The sequence below is a fragment of the Mytilus edulis genome, chromosome 13 (genome assembly GCF_963676685.1).
Source record: "Mytilus edulis chromosome 13, xbMytEdul2.2, whole genome shotgun sequence".
Taxonomy (NCBI): Eukaryota; Metazoa; Mollusca; class Bivalvia; order Mytilida; family Mytilidae; genus Mytilus; species Mytilus edulis.
Window position 1 is genome coordinate 5,957,848 of NC_092356.1, and position 26,142 is coordinate 5,983,989.

The window sequence follows — 26,142 nt, forward strand, 5'->3', positions numbered from 1 at the left end:
TCACCGTTAGTCATTGACGTATATGCATCGCCGTTTGTCATTGACGTGTATTCATCGCCGTTAGTCATTGACGTATATGCATCACCGTTAGTCAATGTCGTATATGCATCTCTGTAAGCCAATGTCGTATATGCATCGCCGTTAGTCATTGACGTAAATTTACCCCCGTAAGTCATTGACGTATATGCATCACCGTTAGTAATTGAGGTATATTCATCGCCGTTAGTCATTGACGTTTATTCATGGCCGTTAGTTATTGACGTATGTGCATCACCGTTAGTTATTGACGTATAAGCACCACCGTTAGTCATCGACATATATGCATCGCCGTTAGTCAATGTCGTTTATGCATCACCGTAAGTCAATGTAGTATATGAATCGCCGTTAGTCATTGACGTATATGCATCACCGTTAGTCATTGACGTATATGCATCGCCGTTAGACATTGATGTATATGTATCGCTGTTAATCATTGACGTATATGCATCACCGGTAATCATGGATGTATATGCATCACCGTTTGTCAATGTCTAATATGCATCACTGTAAGTCAAAGTGGTATATGCATCGCCGTTAGTCATTGACGTAAATTCATCTCCGTAAGTCATTGACGTATATGCATCGCCGTTAGTAATTGAGGTATATTCATCGCCAATAGTCATTGACGTTTATTCATCGCCATTAGTTATTGACGTATGTGCATCATCGTTTGTTTTTGACGTATATGCATCACCGTTAGTAATCGACGTATATGCATCGCTGTTAGTCAATGTCGTGTATGCATCACCGTAAGTCAATGTAGTATATGAATCGCCGTTAGTCATTAACGTATATGCATCACCGTTAGTCATTGCCGTATGTGAATCGCCGCTAGTCATTGACATATCTGCACCGCCGTTAGTCATTGATGTATATGTATCGCCGTTAGTCATTGACGTATATGCATCACCGTTAGTCATTGACGTGTATAGATCACCGTAAGTCATTGACGTATATGCATCACCGTTAGTCATTGACGTATATGGATCACCGTAAGTCATTGATGTATATGCATTACCGTTAGTCATCGACGTATATGCATCACCGTTAGTCATTGACGTATATTCATCACCGTTAGTCATTGACGTATGTGTATCACCGTTAGTCAATGTCGTATAAGTAACACTGTAGGTCAATGTCGTATATACATCGCGGTTAGTCATTGATGTATATGCATCACCGTTAGTCATTGACGTATGTGAATCATCGCTAGTCATGGACATATATGCATCGTCGTTAGTCATTGATGTATATGTATCGCCGTTAGTCATTGACGTATATGCATCACCGTACGCCATTGACGTATATGGATCACCGTACGTCATTAGCGTATATGCATCACCGTTAGTCATTGACGTATATGCATCGCCGTTTGTCATTGACGTGTATTCATCGCCGTTAGTCATTGACGTATATGCATCACCGTTAGTCAATGTCGTATATGCATCTCTGTAAGCCAATGTCGTATATGCATCGCCGTTAGTCATTGACGTAAATTTACTCCCGTAAGTCATTGACGTATATGCATCGCCGTTAGTAATTGAGGTATATTCATCGCCGTTAGTCATTGACGTTTATTCATGGCCGTTAGTTATTGACGTATGTGCATCACCGTTAGTTATTGACGTATAAGCACCACCGTTAGTCATCGACGTATATGCATCGCCGTTAGTCAATGTCGTTTATGCATCACCGTAAGTCAATGTAGTATATGAATCGCCGTTAGTCATTGACGTATATGCATCACCGTTAGTCATTGACGTATGTGAATCGCCGCTAGTCATTGACATATTTGCATCGCCGTTAGTCATCGACGTATATGCATCGCCGTTAGTCATTGACGTATATGCATCACCGTTAGTCATTGACGTTTACGGATCACTGCAAGTCATTGACGTATATGCATCACCGTGAGTCATTGACGTTTGTGGATCACCGTTAGTCATTGATGTATATGCATCACCGTTAGTCATTGACGTATATGCATCGCCGTTAGACATTGATGTATATGTATCGCTGTTAATCATTGACGTATATGCATCACCGGTAATCATGGATGTATATGCATCACCGTTTGTCAATGTCTAATATGCATCACTGTAAGTCAAAGTGGTATATGCATCGCCGTTAGTCATTGACGTAAATTCATCTCCGTAAGTCATTGACATATCTGCACCGCCGTTAGTCATTGATGTATATGTATCGCCGTTAGTCATTGACGTATATGCATCACCGTTAGTCATTGACGTGTATGGATCACCGTAAGTCATTGACGTATATGCATCACCGTTAGTCATTGACGTATATGGATCACCGTAAGTCATTGATGTATATGCATTACCGTTAGTCATCGACGTATATGCATCACCGTTAGTCATTGACGTATATTCATCACCGTTAGTGATTGACGTATGTGTATCACCGTTAGTCAATGTCGTATAAGTAACACTGTAGGTCAATGTCGTATATACATCGCGGTTAGTCATTGAAGTATATGCATCACCGTTAGTCATGCAAGTTATTGACGTATATGCATCGTCGTTAGTCATTGACGTAAATTCATCCCCGTAAGTCCTCGACGTATATGCATCGCCGTTAGTCATTGAGGTATATTCATCGCCGTTAGTCATTGACGTTTATTAATCGCCGTTAGTCATTGACGTATATGCATCACCGTGAGTTATTGACGTATATTCATCGCCGTTAGTCATTAAAGTATATACATCATGGAAACCAATTGTGCCCCTCTTCTTGCCGACTTTTTGCTTTAATATGAGGCTGACTTTATACAGGATCTTCTTAGGAAGAAAGATAAGAAGTTAGCAATATCCTTTAACTTTACGTTCCGCTGATGATGTTCTTTCACTAAATAATACAAAAATCGGTGACTATGTTTGACGAATCTATCCCATCGAACTTGAGATAAAGGATAGCGGAGTACTACATATACAGATAAGGCTGCCTCATATCTGGACTTGCATCTAGAAATTGAAAATGAGGGCTGGTTGAAAACAAAATGTTACGATAAAAGAGATGGTTTCAGCTTCCCAATTGTAAATATTCCATTATTATGTAGTAACATTTTAGCAGCGCCTGCATACGGATATTGATACGATATACGCAAGCTTGCATCTCCTATCATGATTTTCTTGATAGAGGATTATTGCTCAAAAGGGATATATTAAACCAAGAATTCCAAATGTTGAAGTTGAAGTCATCCCTTTGTAAATTTTACGGACGCCATCACGAGTTGGTTGACCGTTATGGTATAACCGTTTTACAGATGGTATCAAATATGTTCTGTATGTCGTTACTACAATACATTTCCAAAATTTTCACGAATGTGACCTACCAAATTAGACTATTTACCGGATGTGTAAAAACATAAGCAACACGACGGGTTCCACATGTAGAACAGGATATGCTTATCCTTCCGAAACACCTGAAATCACCCTCCAGTTACTGGTGGGGTTCGTGTTGCTTTGTCTTTAGTTTTCTAGGTTGTCTTCTGTACAATTATTTGTCTGTCTTTTTATTTTTTATTCATGGCATTGTCAGTTTATTTTCAATATATGAGTTTGACTGTCCCTCTGGTATATTTAACCCCTCTTCGTGTAATTGACTCGCTTGTTTGCTTTCTCATTGACGAATTTGCCTAGTTAGCATCATGCGCTCTGCAACCTTTGCAACATTTCAATCCTTTAAAGGTTGGTCCATGTAGGTGGCCTGTTGCTAGTCAAAATTATGTCCTAATCCGCTTTTACTCTTTTTTAAAGACAGTCAGAATACTACGACTGCTTCTATTTTAGGACCTACCTATTGTCTATACTGTTAATTTGTTAAAATTCTGAAAATGGAATATTGTGCCACTTGTCCTTAAGCAACAAACAATCAATTGTTGTCGTAATTGCCACATTGTTTTGTTTTGTGAGTGTCAAGGAGTTACATGAAAAATTTGTTTTATTATTTCTTTCGTTAGAGTACTCTGTCACATGATTTATATTATACATCCTATTCTAGGATGTGTCTCGTAAACCTTTTTCACATTTAAAAAAAAAATAAAAAAATGGAGTTGTTTAAAATAACATTAAGTACTTGTGTCGTCAATGTTGTATTTCATTTGTCTTTTCATTATCATCGTCGTAAGGGTATATATAGTCATTGACGTATATAACACATCCTTTTAAAATGTATTATCTGCGTCGTAAGGGTATAATCTCATTGACGTATATTCCACATCTTTTTATTATCTCAGTCGTAAGTGTATAGTCACCTTGACGTATATTCCACATATTTTTATTATCTGCGTCATAAGGGTATATTTTCAATGACGTGTATTCCATCTTTTTTATCATTTGCGTCATAAGAGTATAATATCATTGACGTATATCCCACGTCTTTTCAATATGTGCGACGTAAGGATATAGTCTCATTGACGTATACTCCACATCTTTTTACTATATGCGACGTACGGGTATCGTCTCATTGACGTATATTCAACATCTTGTTATTATCTACGTCGTAAGGGTATAGTTTCATTGACGTATATTCCACATCTTTTTATTATCTGCGTCATAAGGGTATAGTCTTATTGACGTAAGGGTATAGTTTCATTGACGTATATTTAACCCCTTTTTATTATCTGCGTCGTAAGGGTAAAGTCTCACAGACGTACATTCCATTTTTTTTTTATTATCTGCGTCATAAGATCTAGAGATATAGTGTAATTGACGTATCCATATCTTTTTATTATCTGCGTCGTATAAGGTATAGTATAATTGACGTATATTCCTCATCTTTTTATTATCTGCGTCGTAAGGGTATAGTCTCATTGACGAATTCATATCAATTTGTATCTTAGTCATACGGGTAACGTCTCATTGACGTATATTCCACATCTTTTTTATAACCTGCGTCGTAAGGATATAGTCTCATTGATGTATACTCTAACTCTTCTTTTTTTTATCTGCGTCGTAAGGGTTAAGTCTTATTGACGTACATTCGAAATCTTTTTATTATCTTCGTTGATAGGGTATAGTCTCATTGATGTATATTCCAAATCTTTTTATTATCTGTGTCGTAAGAGTAAAGTCTCATTGGCGTATATTCCACATTTTTTTTATTATCTGCGCCGTAAGGGTAAAGTCTCATTGACGTATATTCAACATCTTTTTATTATCTTCGTTGCAGGGATATGGTTATCGTAATCTGTAATCGTAATCGATTGTAATTGATTACATTTTTTCCAGTAATCGACCATAATCTGTAATCGAAGACACAGTCACATTGACGTATATTCCACATCGTGTTATCATCTGCTTCGTAAAGGTAAAGTCTCATCGACGTATATGCCACATCTTTTTATTATCTCAGTCGTAAGTGGATAGTCACATTGACGTATATTCCACATCGTGTTATCATCTGCGTCGTAAAGTTAAAGTCTCATTGACGTATATGCCACATCTTTATAATATCTGCGACATAAGGGTATAGTCGCATTGACGTATATTCCACATTTACTTTATCTGTTTAAGTTCTGAATACTAGGTGTATATGACAAACCTGTATTGTTTCTTTGTGTCGCTTCAACTTCGTACTTTATTTGGCCTTTTTAACTTTTTTGGATTCGAGCGTCACTGATGAGTCTTTTGTAGACGAAACGTGCGTCTGGCGTATATACAAAATTTAGTTCTGGTATCTATGATGAGTTTATTGGTTACTGTCTCATTCACATATGTCACATCTTTTCTTATGATTTGTTTCCTTGAGCATGTTGAGGTACCGCATTATTGACGGATATTTCACAGGATTTGATCATTTGATTTTTTTCGTTTGCGTATGGTGTTATTGACCACGTCGGCTTTCTTTCTTTGGTCGTAATTTTATTAAGGACGTACTTTCTTGTCTCCCAAAACAAACAAGAGATAGGTTTTTTTGGGGCCGTGGGGGGGGGGGGGGGGGGGGAAGTGAGGGGGGAACTGCCGGATAATAATGATATATTACAATTTTAAAGTTGTTATATCGAGGTCAGACTAAGATTAAGGTCATACAGCTTGATATAATTATCATCTTACTGTCAAATATCAAAACCCTGACGTGTTAAAATCCAAACATTCAAGAAACATACGCCACTTCAGAAATTTCAAGTTAATAACATGTACATTATAGAATAGTTGCGAGTTCGTAAACATGCACTGAAATATCAAATGGAAATAAATAAAGAAAACACATCCTTGGCGTATGCAAAATTTCCCAGACATTGCATATATAGCTGTTGTATAAGCTTCAATCATTTTTAATACATACATGAACAAATTTAGTTAAAAACTATATTGTATTGAACCTTTAAGAAAGTACTGTTGTAATTCTGTAATATAAATGATTATGTTGATTTTGTATTCGGTTGATAACATACATGTACAAAACAATAAAAATCATTTACCTTCACACTGAATGCTATCAGCTGTAATGTTCCTGTATGTCCGTTAGTTTCTAAAGTGTAACTCATAAACCAATTTCTTTTTTTAAATCCGGACATGATTTATATTTCATACAAAAGTTCAGAGACCCGCCATTTTGTACAAATAAAAAGGAAATAATGAGGTGCTACAATATAAAATATGATAAAGAATAGAAAATAATGGACAAACAGTATAACGAATAGAAAATAATGGACAAACAGTATAACGAATAGAAAATAATGGACAAACAGTATAACGAATAGAAAATGATGGACAAACAGTATAACAAATAGAAAATGATGGACAAACAGTATAACGAATAGAAAATAATGGACAAACAGTATAACGAATAGAAAATAATGGACAAACAGTATAACGAATAGACAATGATGGACAAACAGTATAACGAATAGAAAATAATGAACAAACAGTATAACGAATAGACAATGATGGACAAACAGTATAACGAATAGAAAATAATGGACAAACAGTATAACGAATAGAAAATAATGGACAAACAGTTTAGCAAATAGAAAATAATGGACAAACAGTATAACGAATAGACAATGATGGACAAACTGTATAACGAATAGAAAATAATGGACAAACAGTATAACGAATAGAAAATAATGGACAAACAGTATAACGAATAGAAAATAATGGACAAACAGTATAACGAATAGACAATGATGGACAAACTGTATAACGAATAGAAATAATTGACAAACAGTATAACGAATAGAAAATAATGGACAAACAGTATAACGAATAGAAAATAATGGACAAACAGTATAACGAATAGACAATGATGGACAAACAGTATAACGAATAGAAAGTAATGGACAAACAGTATAACGAATAGAAAATAATGGACAAACAGTATAGCAAATAGAACATAATGGACAAACAGTATAACGAATAGACAATGGTGGACAAACTGTATAACGAATAGAAATAATGGACAAACAGTATAACGAATAGAAAATAATGGACAAACAGTATAACGAATAGAAAATAATGAACAAACAATATAACGAATAGACAATGATGGACAAACAGTATAACGAATAGAAAAATGAAGAGCCCCATCCAGACCCTCATACCAAACAAATGAAGGAAAAAAAGTATCAGTTCAAAAGACAAGCAACCCGACGACACAAAACTAGAGGCCCTTAAGAGTCTGTGTAGCTCACCTTGGTCTATGTGCATATGAAGCTAAGAACACAGATGGATTCATGACAAAACTGTGTTTTGGTGATGGTGATGTGTTTGTAGATCATACTTTACTGAACATTTTTTTTGCTGATTACAATTATCTTTATCTTTAATGAACTTTGCCCAAAAGTAACATAGGGAAATATTTATTTTTTTTTAATTTACAAAATTTATGAAAATTGATTAAAATTGACTATAAAGGGCAAAACACTCCTTAAGAGGGCAATTGACCATGTTGGCCATGTTGACTTATTTGTAAGTCTTACATTATTGCTGTTTACAGTTTATCTTTGTCTATAATAATATTGAAGATAATAACCAAAAGCTGCAAAATTTTCTAAAAAATACCAATTCAGGGGTAGCAACTCAACAACGGATTGCCTGATTGGTCTGATAATTTCAGGGCAGATAGATCTTAACATAATGGACCATTTTAGGCCAGGTGAGCTAAAAATTGAGAATTTGCTCTGATTTTAATTTACAAACTACACATCCTACAACTTAATAAGGAGACACATATGACTAAAATTCTATTTTTTTTTTTAAAGTTTTCAAAGATATGATGAAGTATTCTTGAGTAATGGTTTTCTCTGAAACAGTAAGTGGAAGTAAATCAAACAACATAAGATCTTTGTAACAATTCTCTAAATTTTAATAAATCTGATTTGTTGTCACAGATGAAATAAATGAGTTTATCACCCAAAATACAACAACCCAACGATACACTACGATGTGTAATTTATTTCGAATTTGTTTACAACCATTACATAGAATATGTGTTTCGAATAACACAATTTAATTAGGATATACATATGATTTATATTAAAATATTATCATAAAAAAGTTATATATGGTTTGAAAAGATATCATAAAAGATATTTTTAATATTGGTTTGTCTTCAACTATCAAACATCAAGTGGTGTTAACCAATAAAACAACACATCTTTGTAACATTTCACAAACTTTCCATATCAAGTTACCCTCTTGTCATACATGAAATAAAAGTGTTTATTTACCAAAAAACATGTACATAACAAAGTCTTTCTGTACATAAATGAAATCCATTTAAGTTAGATTGATAGTAAAGAAAACAAAATTTGGTACAAAATATTTTGCACAAACAGATCCGACTTCGAATACACTCATTGTCTGAAGGAATTATTCATGTTTATTTATGTTGATATTTGACGTCAAAAGAAAAAGCATTTCCGTTAAAAATATTACAAACAAGAAGAATATTTTCTTTTTTGTCATAATGAATTCCACACGGCCTAAACAATCCATCAGATTTAGTAAGAAGTTCTCTTTGATGTTTACCATCATCAGATACAACTATTACAGTGTGTGCCGTCTTATTAGTCACATAGACATTCCCCTCATCATCTGTTGTTACACGAGTTAAATCTTGAAATCCATTCATTTTAAATTTCCACATTACTTTTCCATCTAACGAGCAGCAGTATGTTGATGTTCTTTCTCTACAGACCAACCTGTCTCTGTGTACTGTAATGTCGAAGATATCGTCTGTAGGTAACGGTATAGTACGTAGTACTTTACCTGTCAGGTCCATCACATGTATTATTCTCCAATCAATAACAACGTACAGGTTATTATCATTATATGATATTCCGTAGCAGAGACCACTGGTGTTGATTGTACTGGAGATAGAACGTGTAGATATATTTATTATCAGTATGGTATTGTTATGTCTACAGGATACTGCTACAGTGTTACTATCTATCTCTGTTATATAATATGGTTGATAGGATAGAGGAATGTAATGGATATCAGTACCGTCTGAATTACAAATAATAAGTCGTTTATTATTAGAGTCTGTAAACACCAATGTATTGCCTATTTGTATACAACTATCAATGAACTGACTTCCATCCTCTGACATCTTTATATTTATCTGTTTACGTAAAGTGACAGCAACAGGAAGGTTGTTTTTGACGGAGGCTTGATCATGGATGAATGTTTTTTCTTTGCTTGTTTCATTTTAAAAAAAAATAAATTATGAAGTATCGAATTGATTATAAAAACAAGCGATTGCTTAATCTATAATTTAGTTTATCGCTTAAAGGAATTGAATGTTGTAAAACTTGTTTTGCACACTTTATACTGAACGTAATATTGATTTGTTCAAGACCTCAAATTTTCTCTCGGATGTAAACAATTTAATTAAGTGTTATTTTCACTATTGACACATGAAGCTTAGCATAATTCAATGACATCATATGTATATAGTGAAAGGAAAATTGAAAAAGTTTATAAATGACAGAGAGTCTTGTACTGGACACACCAATGCAGTGGAATACTATATGATTGGATTTATTTGGCCTTCCAATTTTAAATCATGAGCCCAAAAAAAATGTCAATATGATTCCTTTGTCCTAAACCTTAACCACGGACAGAAAAATGAACCGAAAAGGATGGACTTTTCTTTACGAGTGTTTGTTGGTTGTTTAACGTCCAGTGACAAATAATTCGTGAATGTTCAGAACGAGAAAACAAATTAACAATACATACTACATTGGTAGGTAGGTTATGTAAGGGAGGCCGTGCAGGATTAAGGTCAGTGAAATATAGACTGCCACTGACAAACGAGAGTTAATTGGAAAGGGACAGAAATACCTTGTAAAATATCATATACGAACCCTTCGCAGAGCAGAGAGCATTGCACTATTAACACGAGTCTTAGATGTAATGTCCCCATTCTGACCGGACGTGGCTTGTACATCCCACACATTTAAACGAACGCTCTGCTTAGTCAAGAGTTTTACTGCCAATCGGAAGACATCTGATGTGACAAAAATTGAACATGCAATTTCACCAGATTGTAAACATAATGATATAAAAAGATGGGGTATGAGTGCCAATGAGACAACTCTCCATTCAAGTCAAACTTTGTAAAAGTAAACCATTATCGGTCAAAAAACGACCTTCAACACGGAGCATTGACTCACGCCGAAGAACGAGTTTTAACGGGCCAAAACAATGACTAATTTAAACTATTCTGACAGGACAATCAACAGTCTAATTTTTATATAAAAAAAAAAACGGGAAACACTTAAAAAACGGGAACCACATAAAAAAACCGACAACCACTGTACATGTAAACAGGCCATTAATGTTCCTTTTTCGATTAGATATCTATATATATGCTGTTTTCTCTAATAATCAAATTAAGATGTAACAAAATGAAGAATACCACCATGGAACACAGATGAAGCCCCCGCTTTCATATGACGTTATAAAGGGTATAACTCGGAACGTGTTAAGGATGTACTCCTCTGAGGAGCCCACAATTTCTAGCATTAAACTTTTTTTTTTAAACCAGATTTTTTGGGTTTATATGACTGTAAAAAAAATATTCGTGAAGAAAAAATCATATGGTGGTGCGCTTCTTTTTTTTGCTACAGCCCTCTGAAAGTACCCAATTTTGAAGATTTTTCCATTTTTAATCAGTTTTTACCCATTTTTGGGCTATTATCGTGAAAAAAAATCACAGTTCCACAATTAAACTTTTTTTCATACTCTCAATAAAGATGAAGGGGACCAATCTGAATAAATTCAACTCACAAAAACTATAGGTAGGTGTTAATACAAGAAAGTTTTATCAGATTTTGATGCTTTTTCATGTCAAATTTATCATATTGACAATGTTTTTGATTTTTCTCTCTTCAAAGAACAAAATGCATATTTTTTCAACTCTCTAGTTATAAATGATTGAAAAAAATACATATCTATGAAATTTGAAAAGAAAAAAATTATATGGAATGTTTATGTTTCTGGTAAATTATTTGTTTGTACCCCTCACCCATTTTTCTCAAAATTTCACTAAAAAAGACTGACTTGATTAGTAATAAAATTTGAAAATTTCATTACTTAAAAACTACTATTTTCCATTTATATCACAAGTTTTGGAAATAATTCTAGAACGAGATCTCAATGAGACTGAACGAGACTGAAATGTCAGAAGAATACATCCTTAAGACCTTGAATTCGGTACTGAATAAATAAATGATTAAAGAAAAGAGGGACGAAAGATACCAAAGGGACAGTCAAACTCATAAATCTAAAACAAACTGACAACGCCATGGCTAAAAATGAAAAAGACAAACAGAAAAACAATAGTAAACATGACACAACATAGAAAACTAAAGAATAAACAACACGAACCCCACCAAAAATTAGGGGTGGTGCTCCGGAAGGGTAAGCAGATCCTGCTCCACATGTAGCACCCGTCGTGTTGCTGATGTGATTACAAAATTTTAATCCGGTAAATAGTCTAATTCGGTAGGTCACATTCATGAAAGGGAAGGGAATTGTATTTACGATGTAAGGAACATATCCGATATCATTTGTGAAACGGTTATTCCATAACGGTCAACCAACTCGTGATGGCGTCCGTAAAATTTAAGAAGGGATGATTTCAACTTCACCATTTGGAACTCTTGGTTTAATAGCTTCCTTGTGAGCAGCAACCCTCTATCAAAAAAATCATGATAGAAAATGCAAACCCAGGGATATCGTATCAATTGGGAGATATATACCCCGTATGCAGGTGCTGCTAAAATGTTTTAATTATGAATACCATACTACGTGTCTTCCTGTAACGAAAACACCTGACATGGAGCAAGTTTTCCAAGGAAGGAGCTTCTTTACTGTGATTGAGAAAGCGGTACAAATGTCTCAATCTGAGGGTATCACCTCAAGACGCTTCAGGTGGCGCTTTGTGATGTATCAATATGCATCTACGTCAGATCGTGTAGGGCATCAAGACACTTTCTATAGATTTACCCTTACACCAATGTGTCCATGGAGTTGCACCCTTACAAAAGGCTGAGTGTAATGTTTAATTACGCAGCCCCGTTCAGTCGAAATTGTAAATCTGAGATCTTGGTAAGTGAGGGTCATGTTCTCTTCGGTTTTAAAAACCTTTTAAGGATCTGCTTACCATTTTGAAGCTCATGACATCACCCAAATGTGTTCCATTGTTTGCAATCTTGTTCTATAGTTTTTGCTCGTATTTAATACCGTAATTAATGTTGCAGTATCTCGGGCTTCTGTTTTAGGTGAGACAGATTGTTATTGTATGAAAAATGCACAATGGACATCGCTTTATAATTCTCATATGATGTGCATATAACAAATGTATAAGGGAATACATTTATATGACATTAAATGCATTATTTTTAATAAAGATTATGCCAATTCTACTGGTCTGAATGGGATTAAATCGTCGTCATGGATATTCTATATTTTGAGTGTTTAAGAATATCCAGAAACCTATTGATTCGTTTCAGTTTATCAATTTCTTCAGGCTTTATACTGGTTTTCTTACTCCGCCACTAGCGTGGTTATTTTGATATCGACATTTCGTAGGGCATGTCTCCTCCTTAAAGTATGGTAAAAACAAGTAGGGCATTTACTTTGTATTTTTTTTTAAAAGAACTTTTTTTTATCGTAATGTTTATATCAAAACAAAACATAGCTTTACTAAATAACTGAAGGTTGATGTTATTGGATATAAATGAATATGTTCTAGACTTAAACAAAGATAAACATTTTTAGCAGGCTATAAAGAATCAGTGACTTACGGGGGTGCCTTTGATTATGTACAATTCTGTATATATATGGAGAGAAAAAAATAGAAAATGTGTAACAAAGTGGAGGTACTTTTCTTATTGTGAATGATTCTTAATTTCAATGAACTATTATATAATTTATTCAATTACCAACAATATTCCGTGGATTATTTTCTGCATGCTCTTTATTTAATTTCGCAATTACCTGGAAAAGAAATGAGTAATTTTATTGAATGCAACACACGAAAACATGAACGATTAAACGATAACGTACGTGATGCAACTATATTGTCCTCTTTAATTTCAAATATACAATATTATCATTGACAAGCGATCTCGAGATAAATTGTTCAAATAAACTATATCATACAGGGTTCATACTGATATACTTGAGTTGCTTGCATAGACAAAAGGAGGTTGTGTTTTTTCGAAGACCTAAAGACCGTGTCCTACAGAAGCAAAACCACTTACAGGTATTTATATTTAAAAACGAATTAACACCTCGCCACTTTGTCATCTGCATGGTCCGTGCCCGGAACAGTCGCAGAAGTTGCATTATGTAATTTTCCGAGACATAACCATGGTTCATCAACTTTCTATTTCAGACACTAGTGGCGTTTTTTTTTTAGAGTCTTAGCACCATAGCAGCAATTTTCCAACTTCACCTGTATATTTGATATATATTTCCCAACTCATTAGATATTTAATAGCTGCATCTGCTACTCAGACTTTATAAATCGTCAACAGTGTCTGGGCAGAAAGTTGATGAATCATCGTCATGTCAAAGAATGGATCTTCTTTTCCTAAAAAGGTTCATCGGAAGATACCAAGACTTCGTTGATAAAAATACCGTATCAACTTAACATATAAAACATCATGGCCTTGAAGCATAGATGCTATGTATTGGCAGTGTTCATCATCTTGATAACGTGTTACAGTGTTCTCTTTATTTGACGTTGTTTTTTTTTTTTAACCTGTACTGTTCAGTAAATTTTTGGTATATACTTTTGGCTTTGCTATGTATTTATACAACCTGTCATTGTGCTATGGTCCTATCTGTATTCTAGTCTTTCGTTTTTGCTCAAAAACATTGTCCATAAAGTGTCTTTATGACATTTCGGTTTTCTTTTGTTGAACTATAATATGTATTTAACTCATATGGGACAAATGTGCCAAGTGAGCTTTTCTCATCGCATAAATGGAGTATATACATTTTGTACATCTGATAATATATACGATCGTTACAATACATATTCATTAGTTACTACCATGTGGTGCTATCGTCTATTCGTTAGCTGGTGCCTTTGTTTTTGCAAGATTGAATATCACACCAATGTGATAGTAATTATCACTTATAAAACTAACTACCAAAAGAAAAATTTCTGATACGTTTTGTTTTTTGATTTTGCCATGTGAGTATGGACTTTCCTAATTGATTTTCCTCTAAGTTCAGTATTTTTGTGATTTTACTTTTTACATAAAACATGTTCGTAGTTATCTTTAGTTTTTTGTGCTTATATGTTATAAGGATTTTATTTGAAAAATAATATGGTTTCGACTATTTCGAATCGCTGTTACTTCGACAAATGGGGGAAAAAAAGATAACAAACGGCACCTTTGTCATGTATGGTGAATATCAACAATTAATAATACGATTAATCAACGTGTGTTTTAAGAGTAGTCAAATTACTTTGAAAACCATTATCTGATGATAAAGAGTTAGGTTTTAACGATAAAGTGAAAAGCAAATTAATGAAAACAATGAAACGCAGAAGAAGAAAAAAAACAACAGCGAGATTGGATGGTTACACTATCAACATAGAAGTAAACTTTTGTTTAGAATTAATTTAAAACACTAATATTTAACAAGTTTGATGTGCCATTAAACATGTAACCTGGACATGATGGATAAGCTATATTAGTTTACATGTTTTCAAATAATGCCAAAAAGACGATATATTCAAAACCTATTATATTTCTTTATATTCCATATCATATTATTTGATGATACTGATAGAGGTCTTCATTTACATTTAAATTCATTCTCCATTAACAAAAGCCAAATAAAAGCAACATCATTTTACGAACATACAATACCAAAACAAAATCGAGAACTCAAACAACAAATCCTACTTACTATGTCAGCATGTTGTAACCAGGTTTTCTCTACGTCGTCTTTACTATGCATTTCATTATGTTCAGGACACAAGTAGTGTCCATTTTCACACATTTCACCAAGTTTCTTCAAGGTAATCCTGCCTTCTTTATTAAAGTAGTCACCATTGCTACATTTTGCTTTAATATCGTAAGATATGCTCTGTCTTAATTTTTTCTTTAACTCTTTTATCTTTCTACATAGCTCTACTAAAATGGTGCTATATGTGTTATCCTCCACATCAATTAATTTCCATATGTGTAAGGCTATGGCATTCTTTGAGAAACATATACATAACTTTCTAAGACCAGTTTTATCTAAATTGACCAATGTCTTTCCTCTATATAACGTTTTCTGCCTCGCTTTCTCACAGACTGTATATCTTGTGATATAATAGAATAGAATGTGATTGAAATAAGCCAGGGGGAGAAATTTAAATTCAAGAATCAACCATGGTGAAAAACTAAAACTACTCCTTTCACCTTCAAACATTTTCTTAATAATATCGAGAGAAGTCGATTGCTGTTTAATCATACATGGCATATAGTATGAATTTGGTATTAAACTAGAATCGTCCTTGGTATCTTTAAACTTGGGTTTTACTAAAATATCAAATTTTTCCATTACATGAAGTATATGATTTTTATATTTTCCGAACTCTAAGTCAAGTTCTTTTTCAAAAAGCCTATCAATTATGTCATCTGATAACTGTCCTGTTTTTTTCAGATGTTGCCAGTCAGTGGAGTTTACTATTGCATGATTTCGTTTGAATTCATGGTCATCACATACTAGGCACCTGAAACATTTAACCAACCACTCTGGCTGTAAAATGATGTACTCCCTAATGTCATCGAAAAAAATAATGTTCCCAATTTTATGTTGGTAAGTAAGGAAAGGAAGAAGTTCTTTTTCTTCGATGAAAGTTATTTGGGATAATTCCACAAAATTCTGGAATGACAAAATAGTCTGTTTCGATTCGTGTTTCAACACGCTTAACGCATTTTCTAGTTGAATCCACTGCGTGGGGAGCTCTTCCTCGAAAAACATCGTCTCATTTGCAACTTCATAAATTTTGTCTTTCAATTTTTTACAGTCGCGTTCAAGTAATTCTGTGTTAGAAATAAAATGTATGCCTCTATTGTGATTAGCTTTATCTTCACCTCCAAAAATTTCTTCAAATCTTTCGATGTATTCTGTTTTCCTCTTTTCAAACTAAAAAAAAAAACAACTGAAATTGAAATACTTTTGTCAAACAGATACACCTTTATACATTTTATAACTATGCACAAAATAATACTGTGATATTTTAGTGTTCTAGACGTCTCAAAACAAGATTCTTTTGTAACATGGAATTTTAAATCTTTATATCTTTGTTCGTGTACAAGTTAAATCTAACAAACACACATGACACCAGATAATAACATGCAATACACGCTAATCGACTTGAAGACGCGAAAATATATAAGTTTATGCAAATCATATTGTAATTTTTGTTATATCGTTAATGGTTTTGTTTTAGCGTTTTGCTTTATATTCCTTTTTTTAAAACTCCAAATACTAAAACTAGTGTACAAATATAGTACAACATACTGTCCAAGCAGAAGTAAATGAACATACTCGTTTGCATACTACATATTATCTTGATAAACGCGACGGCATACACGTTGTAATTTTAAAATGTTTTTCTTTACTTCTTCTCGTTTATGGGTTTTGTTGATTATTCCTCTTTTTAAATAAAAAAAAATGGTAAGTAACATATACCTATTTAACATAATTAATCAACCAAATGATGTTTGTTTTTGTACTTTGTATTTGCTATTTTTGTATAGTACTCAATTGTCATACAAATTTGATTAACAGAACTTGTTCGTTGTTTACATCATTTAAATCGATGCATCTTTTATGTTAAAAACATGCATTTACAATAATCGACAATTCAATAGTATATATATATAAACATTTTATTCATGTTCATGATGTTATTATCATATCAAAGTTTTGATTGTAAAAATGTTTAAGTTGATAAAAAGCACAAAATGTGTAATAATTAAGAAAAATATAAATAAGTTAACACATTTGTTTACCTTTAAATCTCTATTTAAGTTTGCCATTGGTGCAAACAGTGCTTTCAAAGCGCAAACGTCGGAAAAGTTCATAGAATATCCTTAAAGATCGTTATAACTTCTTAAAAATCATTTTGACCGAAGCGGTCTGCAGACTACATTAAAGAGGGACGAAAAATGCAAGAGGGACAGTCAAACTCATAAATCGAAAATAAACTGACAACGCCATGGCTTAAAATGAAAAAGACAAACAAACAAACAATAGTACACATGACACAACATAGAAAACTAAAGAATATCACGAATTCCACCAAAAATTAGGGATCTCAGGTGATCAGGAAGGGTAAGCAGATTTTGCTCCACATGTGGCACTCGTTGTGTTGCTTATGTGATAACAAACACGGTAATTAGTCTAATTTACTAGGTCACATTCATGAAAGGGAAGGGGGTTGTAGTTACGACGTAAGGAACATATCCGATATCATTGGTGAAACGGTTATTCCATAACGGTCAACCAACTCGTAATGGCGTCCGTAAAATTTACGAAGGGATGATTCAACTTCACAATTTGGAACTTTTGGTTTAATAGCTTCCTTGTGAGCAGCAACCCTCTTTAATGAAAATCATGATAGAAAATGCAAGCACGGGAATACCGTATCAATTGGGAGATATATACACCGTATGCAGGTTGCTGCTGGAATGTTGCTACTTACTCTTTTGTCGTAAAGTTTTGTTTTCAGCCGACCCTCATTGTCATTTCCTAGATGTAAGTCAAGATATTAGGCCGACTTAACTATATCTGTAATATCCTTTATCCCTAGTTCGATGCGTTCAACATTGTCACCAAATTTTGAATTATTTCATGAAAGAATATCATCTATATAGCGGAAATTAGAGTTAAAGTATATTGCTAACTTCTTATCTTTCTACGTAAGAAGTTCCTGTATGAATTCAGCTTCATAATAATAAAGAAACAAGTCGACAAGAAGAGGGACACAATTTGTTCCCATTGAAATACCGACAGTCTGTTGAAAACGTGCTCCGAACGTAACAAACATGTTGTCAATAAAACAATCAAGCATCTTGATAATGTCAGTTTCAGATGATTTTTTTTTGGAATCAGAGTGATTTTTCCCTCCGTAAGACAAGATACTTGTATCTACGTTGTCCATTCTTTTTTAAGAAACACAGCAATACCAACTTTTTTCAATATGGCGTTTAGTTTGGAATGTGAATTACTTGTGTAAAGTGTAGAAAAAATCAAGTTTTAATACTATTACAAGATGAAAGAGAGTAAGATTGTATGTACTTTAAAAGATCTTTGGAATTTTTAAGTATCCACATCTGATTCACGCCCCCTCTAGAATAGGCAGTTTCACAATAACTTTGAAGCCCGTCTTTGATTGCTGATAAAATAGATGTTAATTATTTAGAAAGAGGTTTCGTAGAGCACTTGAAAGACCCAGCAATAAACCATGGCTTGTAAGGACACTTGTGTAGTTTAGGTATCCAATACAGTGATGGAAGATCTTTGCTTTTATCTCATATATATACATGATAAAGCCATGGGACTTTTTCTCTGAACAATTGGTTTTTAATTTATTTGTTTTCTTTATTTTTTTACGGTGCTTTTTCATTTCGCAAGATGTAGCTTAGATTTTTTTGCTTATGATATCGAACAGTTATTGCGACATTGAAACTGACACTGTTTTAACCGAACACTTTTTATTTTAAGAATTATCACCGCAGACACTAGTTTTATTGTGTACGCATCTTCTTAACAGCCGTAAAAGATTACGAAAAAATTACGTCACCAATTTTCTCGTTAAATCCTCAGGATCTCAAAAATAATGTTAACCGAGGCGGTTCGAAAACTCCATATGACAGTTATTTCCCCCTCCTGTATTTAAAATAAGTAAAATGTAATTGTAATTGGTAAACTAAAAGTCATAGAGACCTAGAATGACAAATGAGTTTTTATCCATTTATTTCCTTTTATTTTCAAAATTAATGACCACAATAACTTAGATGAGTTTTCATATCAGTTATCAACATATCTTTGATCTTGAATAACTGAATCTTACCACATTTAACTAATATTATTTATCATAAAATGTTTGCTGCATTTTAAAATCTGGCAGCAATATCTATAATTTAATAAATTTTGTTCGTTGATTCATCTTAATTGTGGATATTTGTTGGAAATTTTATATATAACTAAAATCGATAACATGTGGAACAGGTTGACTTTGTAAACTGGATTGCCTTTCTACTTTAGAGGTGGACACTGTAAAGAATAAAAAGATTTAATACCTGTTTAATTTGTTTAACAAGATGGCATTTTAATTAGTTTGACGGATCGTTATTATCTATTTCGTTTACCTAATGACCTAAAGGGAATCTATTTGACTGGTACACAAATAATTTAAAACGTATTGGATTATATTGAATAAAGTTAACATTTTGTGTCAAGCTTATTAAATACGTGTATTCAGTAATCTATTTTAAATAGGGTTAATGTCTATATGGCCATGACCGATGCATATAAATCCTGGTTACCATTGACACTTTGGTAAAATTCAGATGCAAAACTATCTAGAGAACTATTCATACAATCGCTTGAAATAAAAACAATTCTGTTTAGTCTGTTAAGACTGTTCTGTAGTTGACACTTTGTCTCAAATATCTTTAAAGTTTTGCTTATGTTTGGCTTAAATTTGGCAAATAACTGTAATGGTGCAATTTAATAAGTCATATCGCGTTTGCATTGTCATTTCTATAATGCTACTTTTAGCAGGTTATATGTAACCAATACTTATATCATCCAATTGCATGTTTAATCGGTCAACTTCCATTATCAAATTAACACAAAAACATATCTTTTCTTGGAAACGTATGTTTATATTCTGACATATACAAATATTTGAGAAAGCTACACAATGTCTTTATCGATATAATCGTCATACTGTACCTCTCCAACTGTTTTGTACTCATCAATATGAGTGCATACTACAATGACTGGTGGATATAATCTATGTTTTGAATACCCTTTTGGTATAGTTGGTCTTATATCTGAAGAACTTGTATTTAAACAATGAATACTGTCAAACCAAAAGTCAATGTATTCTGAAAAGAAATAAACAAATTGCTCAACTTTTTATGTGGCGCATTTCATCTATGTGATAGACGAAAATTGAAAGCGAAGCGTGTCCCACGGACACAGCGAAACCAATATCTTGACGACCGAGTAAATTATTGCAGGCAGTAGAGATTTAAACATAATATTAGCATCATTCAAAGGAAATTTATTTAAACCAAAATAAATTTAAAAAGAATTCAATGTATTTGAAAATTTGAGTTTTCGAAAACTACGACGTTTCTGTTGCGGTTCAGTATATATTAAATTTGATTGTATTATTGTTGAATAGGAAATGTGTCGCTTCTCTTCCTTCCCTAATAAATAAATCATCATACATTTTGTACCTCTGTGTCCTTTAGGTAACATGCATCGTCGCATTTGTCACTTATTCTTATGATTATTCAGATTGAGTTATTTTGGTAAAAAAAACCATAAAAAAGATGTCCGGATATTGTTTCCGACATCAGACTGATTTAAAGTCATACATAAGATTTTCGGTGTTGGGGCATGTTATTGGGAACCAATCGTATGATAGATAACAAAAGTGAATAATAAATAAGCCAATGAGAGCGTTTCTTAATATCATGGACAGGACAATTTTTTTTGTGTGTACATGTAAACTACGATTATACTACAAAAATATTATAAAGAGCCTCTGGCCTTTGTTAGTCTTGTATTATTTTAATTTTAGTTTCTTGTGTACAATTTGGAAATTAGTATGGCGTTCATTATCACTGGACTAGTAAATATTTGTTTAGGGGCCAGCTGAAGGACGCCTCCGGGTGCGGGAATTTCTCGCTACATTGAAGACCTGTTGGTGACCCTCTGCTGTTGTTTTTTATTTGGTCGGGTTGTTGTCTCTTTGACACATTTCCCATTTCCATTCTCAATTTTATAACTTAAAATATTTGTTGTGAATGAATACTACCACTCTAGCGTAAAAATAAACGAATGAATAAGCAGTTTTTCGCTGAGGATATTTTTTTTTCATAAAATTACTGATTTCTTTTTGTTTTCTGTCTACTGTTTTCTTTGAAATGATTACTAATTAAGGGTCATATCAGTTGTATATATATATATTGAAATAAGTATAACATGTGGAAACAATAATGGGTCCATAGTAGACGGATGTCAACGTGATTGGCACTATCATTTTATATGTTCAGTGGACCGTAAAAAATGGGATTAGATCTCTTATTTGGCATTTAAATTACAAAGATCATATCATACGGAACATATTTACTAAGCTTCGAGTTGATTGGACTTCAACTTCATCAAATACTACCTCGACCAAAAACATTAACCTGAAGCGGGACAGACGGACAGACAAAAGAACGGACGCATAGACTATCAAAACATAATGCTCATCAATGGGGCATATAAATTCATTGATGAAAGTGAAAGTAGTGATTTAGCCAAACTAAAAGAAGGGTAGGGAATAGAGGGAGGCAGGACCTTTTCCAGATCGTCAGTACCCCCTCCAACCACCACTCAAATTAGCCTGAGTCATTTATACAAGATTCAAATCCTACCATTAGCATGTAAGTAGGGCTCTCAAAAAAAAAAAAAAACTCTGATGGATTGTCCCAGAAGCATATTTTATTAGAATAATAATGGTCTATAGGTAGTTTGGAGCGGTGATTTTTTTTTAATTTAATTTGGACTTTTAAAAAAAATGCATTGTAGCAAAGGGGAATAATAATGTGGTCTGAGGCCATGCAGACACACGAAAATAATTGACTTTAACATAAATGAAACGACTAATTACGCACTTTGAAAAAAGGGAGAGGGCTTTTGATACCTTTTATGAAATTCTCAGGACATAATATCTTTTATAAAAATTTATCCCACAACAGTATACAAGTTGTATATGCCCGCGATTTCGCGGGTGTGTTCTAGTAATATCTAATGCAGAAATGTTCTGCTTTATTCATTTTAAAATATTTGAATATTGTGTTTGATTAGTTCATTTTTTTGTAAATCAACATGCTTCAAAGGAAATCTTTTATCAAAAATATATTTGTTGTGTTTGTATATGCATTTTAATAGGTTGACATCCTTTTAACTCAACATATATGTTGAGCCAATTTTTAAGAATTGGGATCTTGTTTGTCCTGTTATTAAAGACGATTGCTATAACTCACCTTCAATTGAATCAAAGTCTGTCTCATTTTCTATAGTAGTTAAGTCATCCAATATATTTGTAACAAGAAGATAGATAGCATGTGGATTTAAAAACGTTTGATGTGTGGCATAATAGTCTTTCTGACCTGCAAAATCCCAGAGACCACATTCTACTAAACTCTCAGATGTCATTTTGTCTTGATCTTTTTGGATTTCTAAAAGAATTTTATCCATTTGTTCGGTAATCTTTTTCTTCATATCGTCAGTGTTTACCAAATATTCGGCTCTTTTTATATCTCTTGACAGATCACCATCATTTTCGTATGGTATGTCAATTTCAGACTTTTCTTCAACGATGGTAAGATTGTCTCCTATGTTCACTTTGATTTCACCTGTCAATGAGTGTTCCACTGTATTTGAACCTGGTAAAGCTATACTTAGTTTATCTTTAGTATGAGATTCATTTTCTTGTTTTCTTCCAAATTTAGGCAACGATTCATTTGAAGTAATTGCTTCTGTTTTGTTGTTTTCTCCTCCACATGGAATTACTTGATCAGAAACTGGTTCGCTTTGCTTTGGTTCATTACGAACAGCCTCTTGTATCCTTCTCATTATTTTATTCCTCTCTGTTTCAACTGTAATACGTTTTTTTGACAATATATAATATGTAACATACTTATGGATTATTTAACAGGTTTTTTGTGTTTTTAATAGATTGTGTGATGAACAATAATAGATATGAATTGTTTACGCTGCACTGCAAATATTAAAACAAGCGCGAATTGATAATTTTACACAAAGTTACTGAACTAACAAACTATTTAAAAATGTTGGTCAAATTTATAAAAACTGCCTTGAACCTGTGGTCGGAATATTTTGTGTATTGATTTGTCACAAAACTGCTCATATTATACTATCGCAAATTTTTCAATTTTTAATCCCTCAATCATGTCAATGACGATTATTAGGGCTGTCACAATAATGCCTACTAATATTTGAATCATTCACGAGGCATACCAATCTCAAAATGTTACAAAATAACATTGCCCAACGTTTGGTACAATATAAAATAGTATAGGCGTAACTTGTGCCCAGTATTTTGTTAGCAATGTTACATATTGAATCAAATGACTTAAGTCGATTTGGGTTGTTATCTGTAGGTCAATCTAGGTTTGCATGCTGCAATGATTTAAATCATTTGTTTTCCAGCATTTTGCATCATGCGTACCGGATGATTTTTTATCCCAGGAACACGTTTATTGATTACAGAAATCTTGATTCGGATGACAACTTCATTTGTTATTCCTGTATTCAGTCTATTTACTAGGGATCTGATATTTATTACTAGAGTACTCGGGCATGATACTTGCGAGTACTCGAGTAATCGGACAAATTTTGTGAAAAGTTTTAATTTTTGTTTTGATGTGGTATTTTAGTTATTTCCTTCCATTAACACCTATTTATGATATGAGCGCTTGCCATCTTAACGAAAGACATACGTATTGTTGCAGAACTCAAGCTGTATGACTAAAAAATGTAACTTGATCCTTGTGTGTGTGTATCCCTAGTTTTTTTTGTGTCAATAGAAAAATGAAGAACGGACCACCGTGTCTATAAAATAACTTATCATAATAGCAATTATTGGTTGCGTGGTCATGACAAATTAGTAATATGCCAATTAAATCATCAATGTGTGAGAATAAAGTTAGTAGTGGAGTTACGTCCCTTTATATTCCTTATAAGGTAGTAGGGAGGCGGGGCTTATTTCATACAGGGCTAGTAGTCGTTTTACGTCCCTTTATATAAACAAAACGGTACTGAGAAAAAATTGTAAAGGTTTCAACAGACGAAGAAAGTGATGATTCAGATTGACATGAATTCATAAAACACAATTTATACCTAACAAGTTGTTATTGTTGGTATCTCTTTGTGTTGGATCCATGGAAGTAGTTTCTTATAATGCTAACAGTATTGAAGACTTGCTCATTTTGATAGGACACTAGTCTAAATTTTACACGTTAAGATAGTCGGTAAGATAAATTCGTTATATAGTGTGCTAGTGACCTAATACGGTATTACCCCATATGGAATTTAATGACACCATATATACCGTATTAGGTCACTAGTATATTATGTAACTAATAATATTACGGCTTGTCTCATAATTTGTCAACAAAATATCGAACGCCATTTTACCTGTAATACAAATCGATATTAAGTATAAATTTAATAATAACAAAGTTTCAGATAAACATTTATTACATTAAATGTAGATCCGATACCAATCACGATTACACATTAGTCTTGATGAACAAAACAAGTAATTTAATGGGTTGTGAGTAAATTAATTCATGAAAGAGTTTATCCGTCTACTATAAACCGTTACAAATGTATTTAATCAGTTACATATGGTTTACCACAATTGATTGTGTTATTGTTCAAAAATAATATTTGACCCACAAAATGTCACGAGTTAGTTGACCGTTATGGAATAACCGTTTTACATATGATATCGGATATGTTTATTATGTCGCAACTACAATACTTTTCCCTTTTCACGAAAGTGACCTACCGAATTAGACAATTAACCGGATTTGTAATAACATAAGCAACACGACGGGTACCACATGAAGAGCAGAATATGGTTACTTCTCTGCAGCACCTGAGATCACAAGCCCAACCCCACCCGTCTGTGGTGAGGTTTGTGTTGCTAAGTCTTTAGTTTCCTATGTTGTGTCTTCTGTATTTTATTTGTCTGTTTGTCTTTTTTATTTTAAGCCATAGCGTTGTCAGTTTCATTTCAATCTATAAGTTTGACTGTCCCTCTGGTATCTTTCTTGTATCTTTATAGATAAACCTAAGCCTTAGTTATAACACACAGAGGTCTCAGATTAGACGTATTTATGTTGTGAAGAGATGATATTTTTCTAAGTAATACAAATAGTGAAAGGTATTAGCAATCAAAATCAAGGGAATTGTGCAAATGATGATACAAGCATGAAATTAGAACGTACAGTAGCATCATTATTATATACTTTTTAGGGAAAAACTGCTGGCCATAAGAAAATATAATTTTTTTCAAGATGGCCACCACCTTTTCTAAAATGGCTGTTTTTTCAAGATTGAAATACTTCTTTTTTCTATAAACGTTTTCTTTTACCTTCTTTGAGTAAAGAATATTATCAGGATTGGTGTATACCTTCTTTACTTGTGACGTATATACTAGAAATAAATATTTGACATGATCTGGGTTTTGCGCATACGTGAAAATGTTACAAAATTCACATACAAACATTTTAACTATTAATCACATGCTTAGAGCTTTGAATTTGTAATGATGTTATGAATTTGTTTG

At 33.2% G+C, this 26,142-nt stretch overlaps 3 protein-coding genes across 3 annotated transcripts in view; all 3 read right to left on the reverse strand.

The window, feature by feature from the left end:
• Window positions 1-668: 668 nt before the first annotated feature.
• On the reverse strand, window positions 669-1,607 carry LOC139501991 (insoluble matrix shell protein 4-like). Its single transcript, XM_071291312.1, has one exon. It carries the CDS (start codon window positions 1,605-1,607, stop codon window positions 669-671), a length of 939 nt encoding a protein of 312 aa, XP_071147413.1.
• A 7,276-nt stretch (window positions 1,608-8,883) lies between these two features.
• On the reverse strand, window positions 8,884-9,615 carry LOC139501992 (uncharacterized). The gene has a single exon (XM_071291313.1). The coding sequence runs from the start codon at window positions 9,613-9,615 to the stop codon at window positions 8,884-8,886; it is 732 nt and encodes a 243-aa protein (XP_071147414.1).
• A 3,414-nt stretch (window positions 9,616-13,029) lies between these two features.
• LOC139501638 (uncharacterized) overlaps window positions 13,030-26,142 on the reverse strand; it is a 34,726-nt gene continuing 21,613 nt past the window's right edge. The window contains exons 10-13 of the mRNA XM_071290765.1: window positions 22,808-23,422; window positions 20,496-20,650; window positions 15,444-16,673; window positions 13,030-13,511 (exon numbers count right to left, since the gene is read on the reverse strand). Coding sequence (XP_071146866.1) covers window positions 13,449-13,511; window positions 15,444-16,673; window positions 20,496-20,650; window positions 22,808-23,422 — 2,063 coding nt within the window. The 3' untranslated portion in view covers window positions 13,030-13,448. The remainder of the gene's footprint in view (window positions 13,512-15,443; window positions 16,674-20,495; window positions 20,651-22,807; window positions 23,423-26,142) is intronic.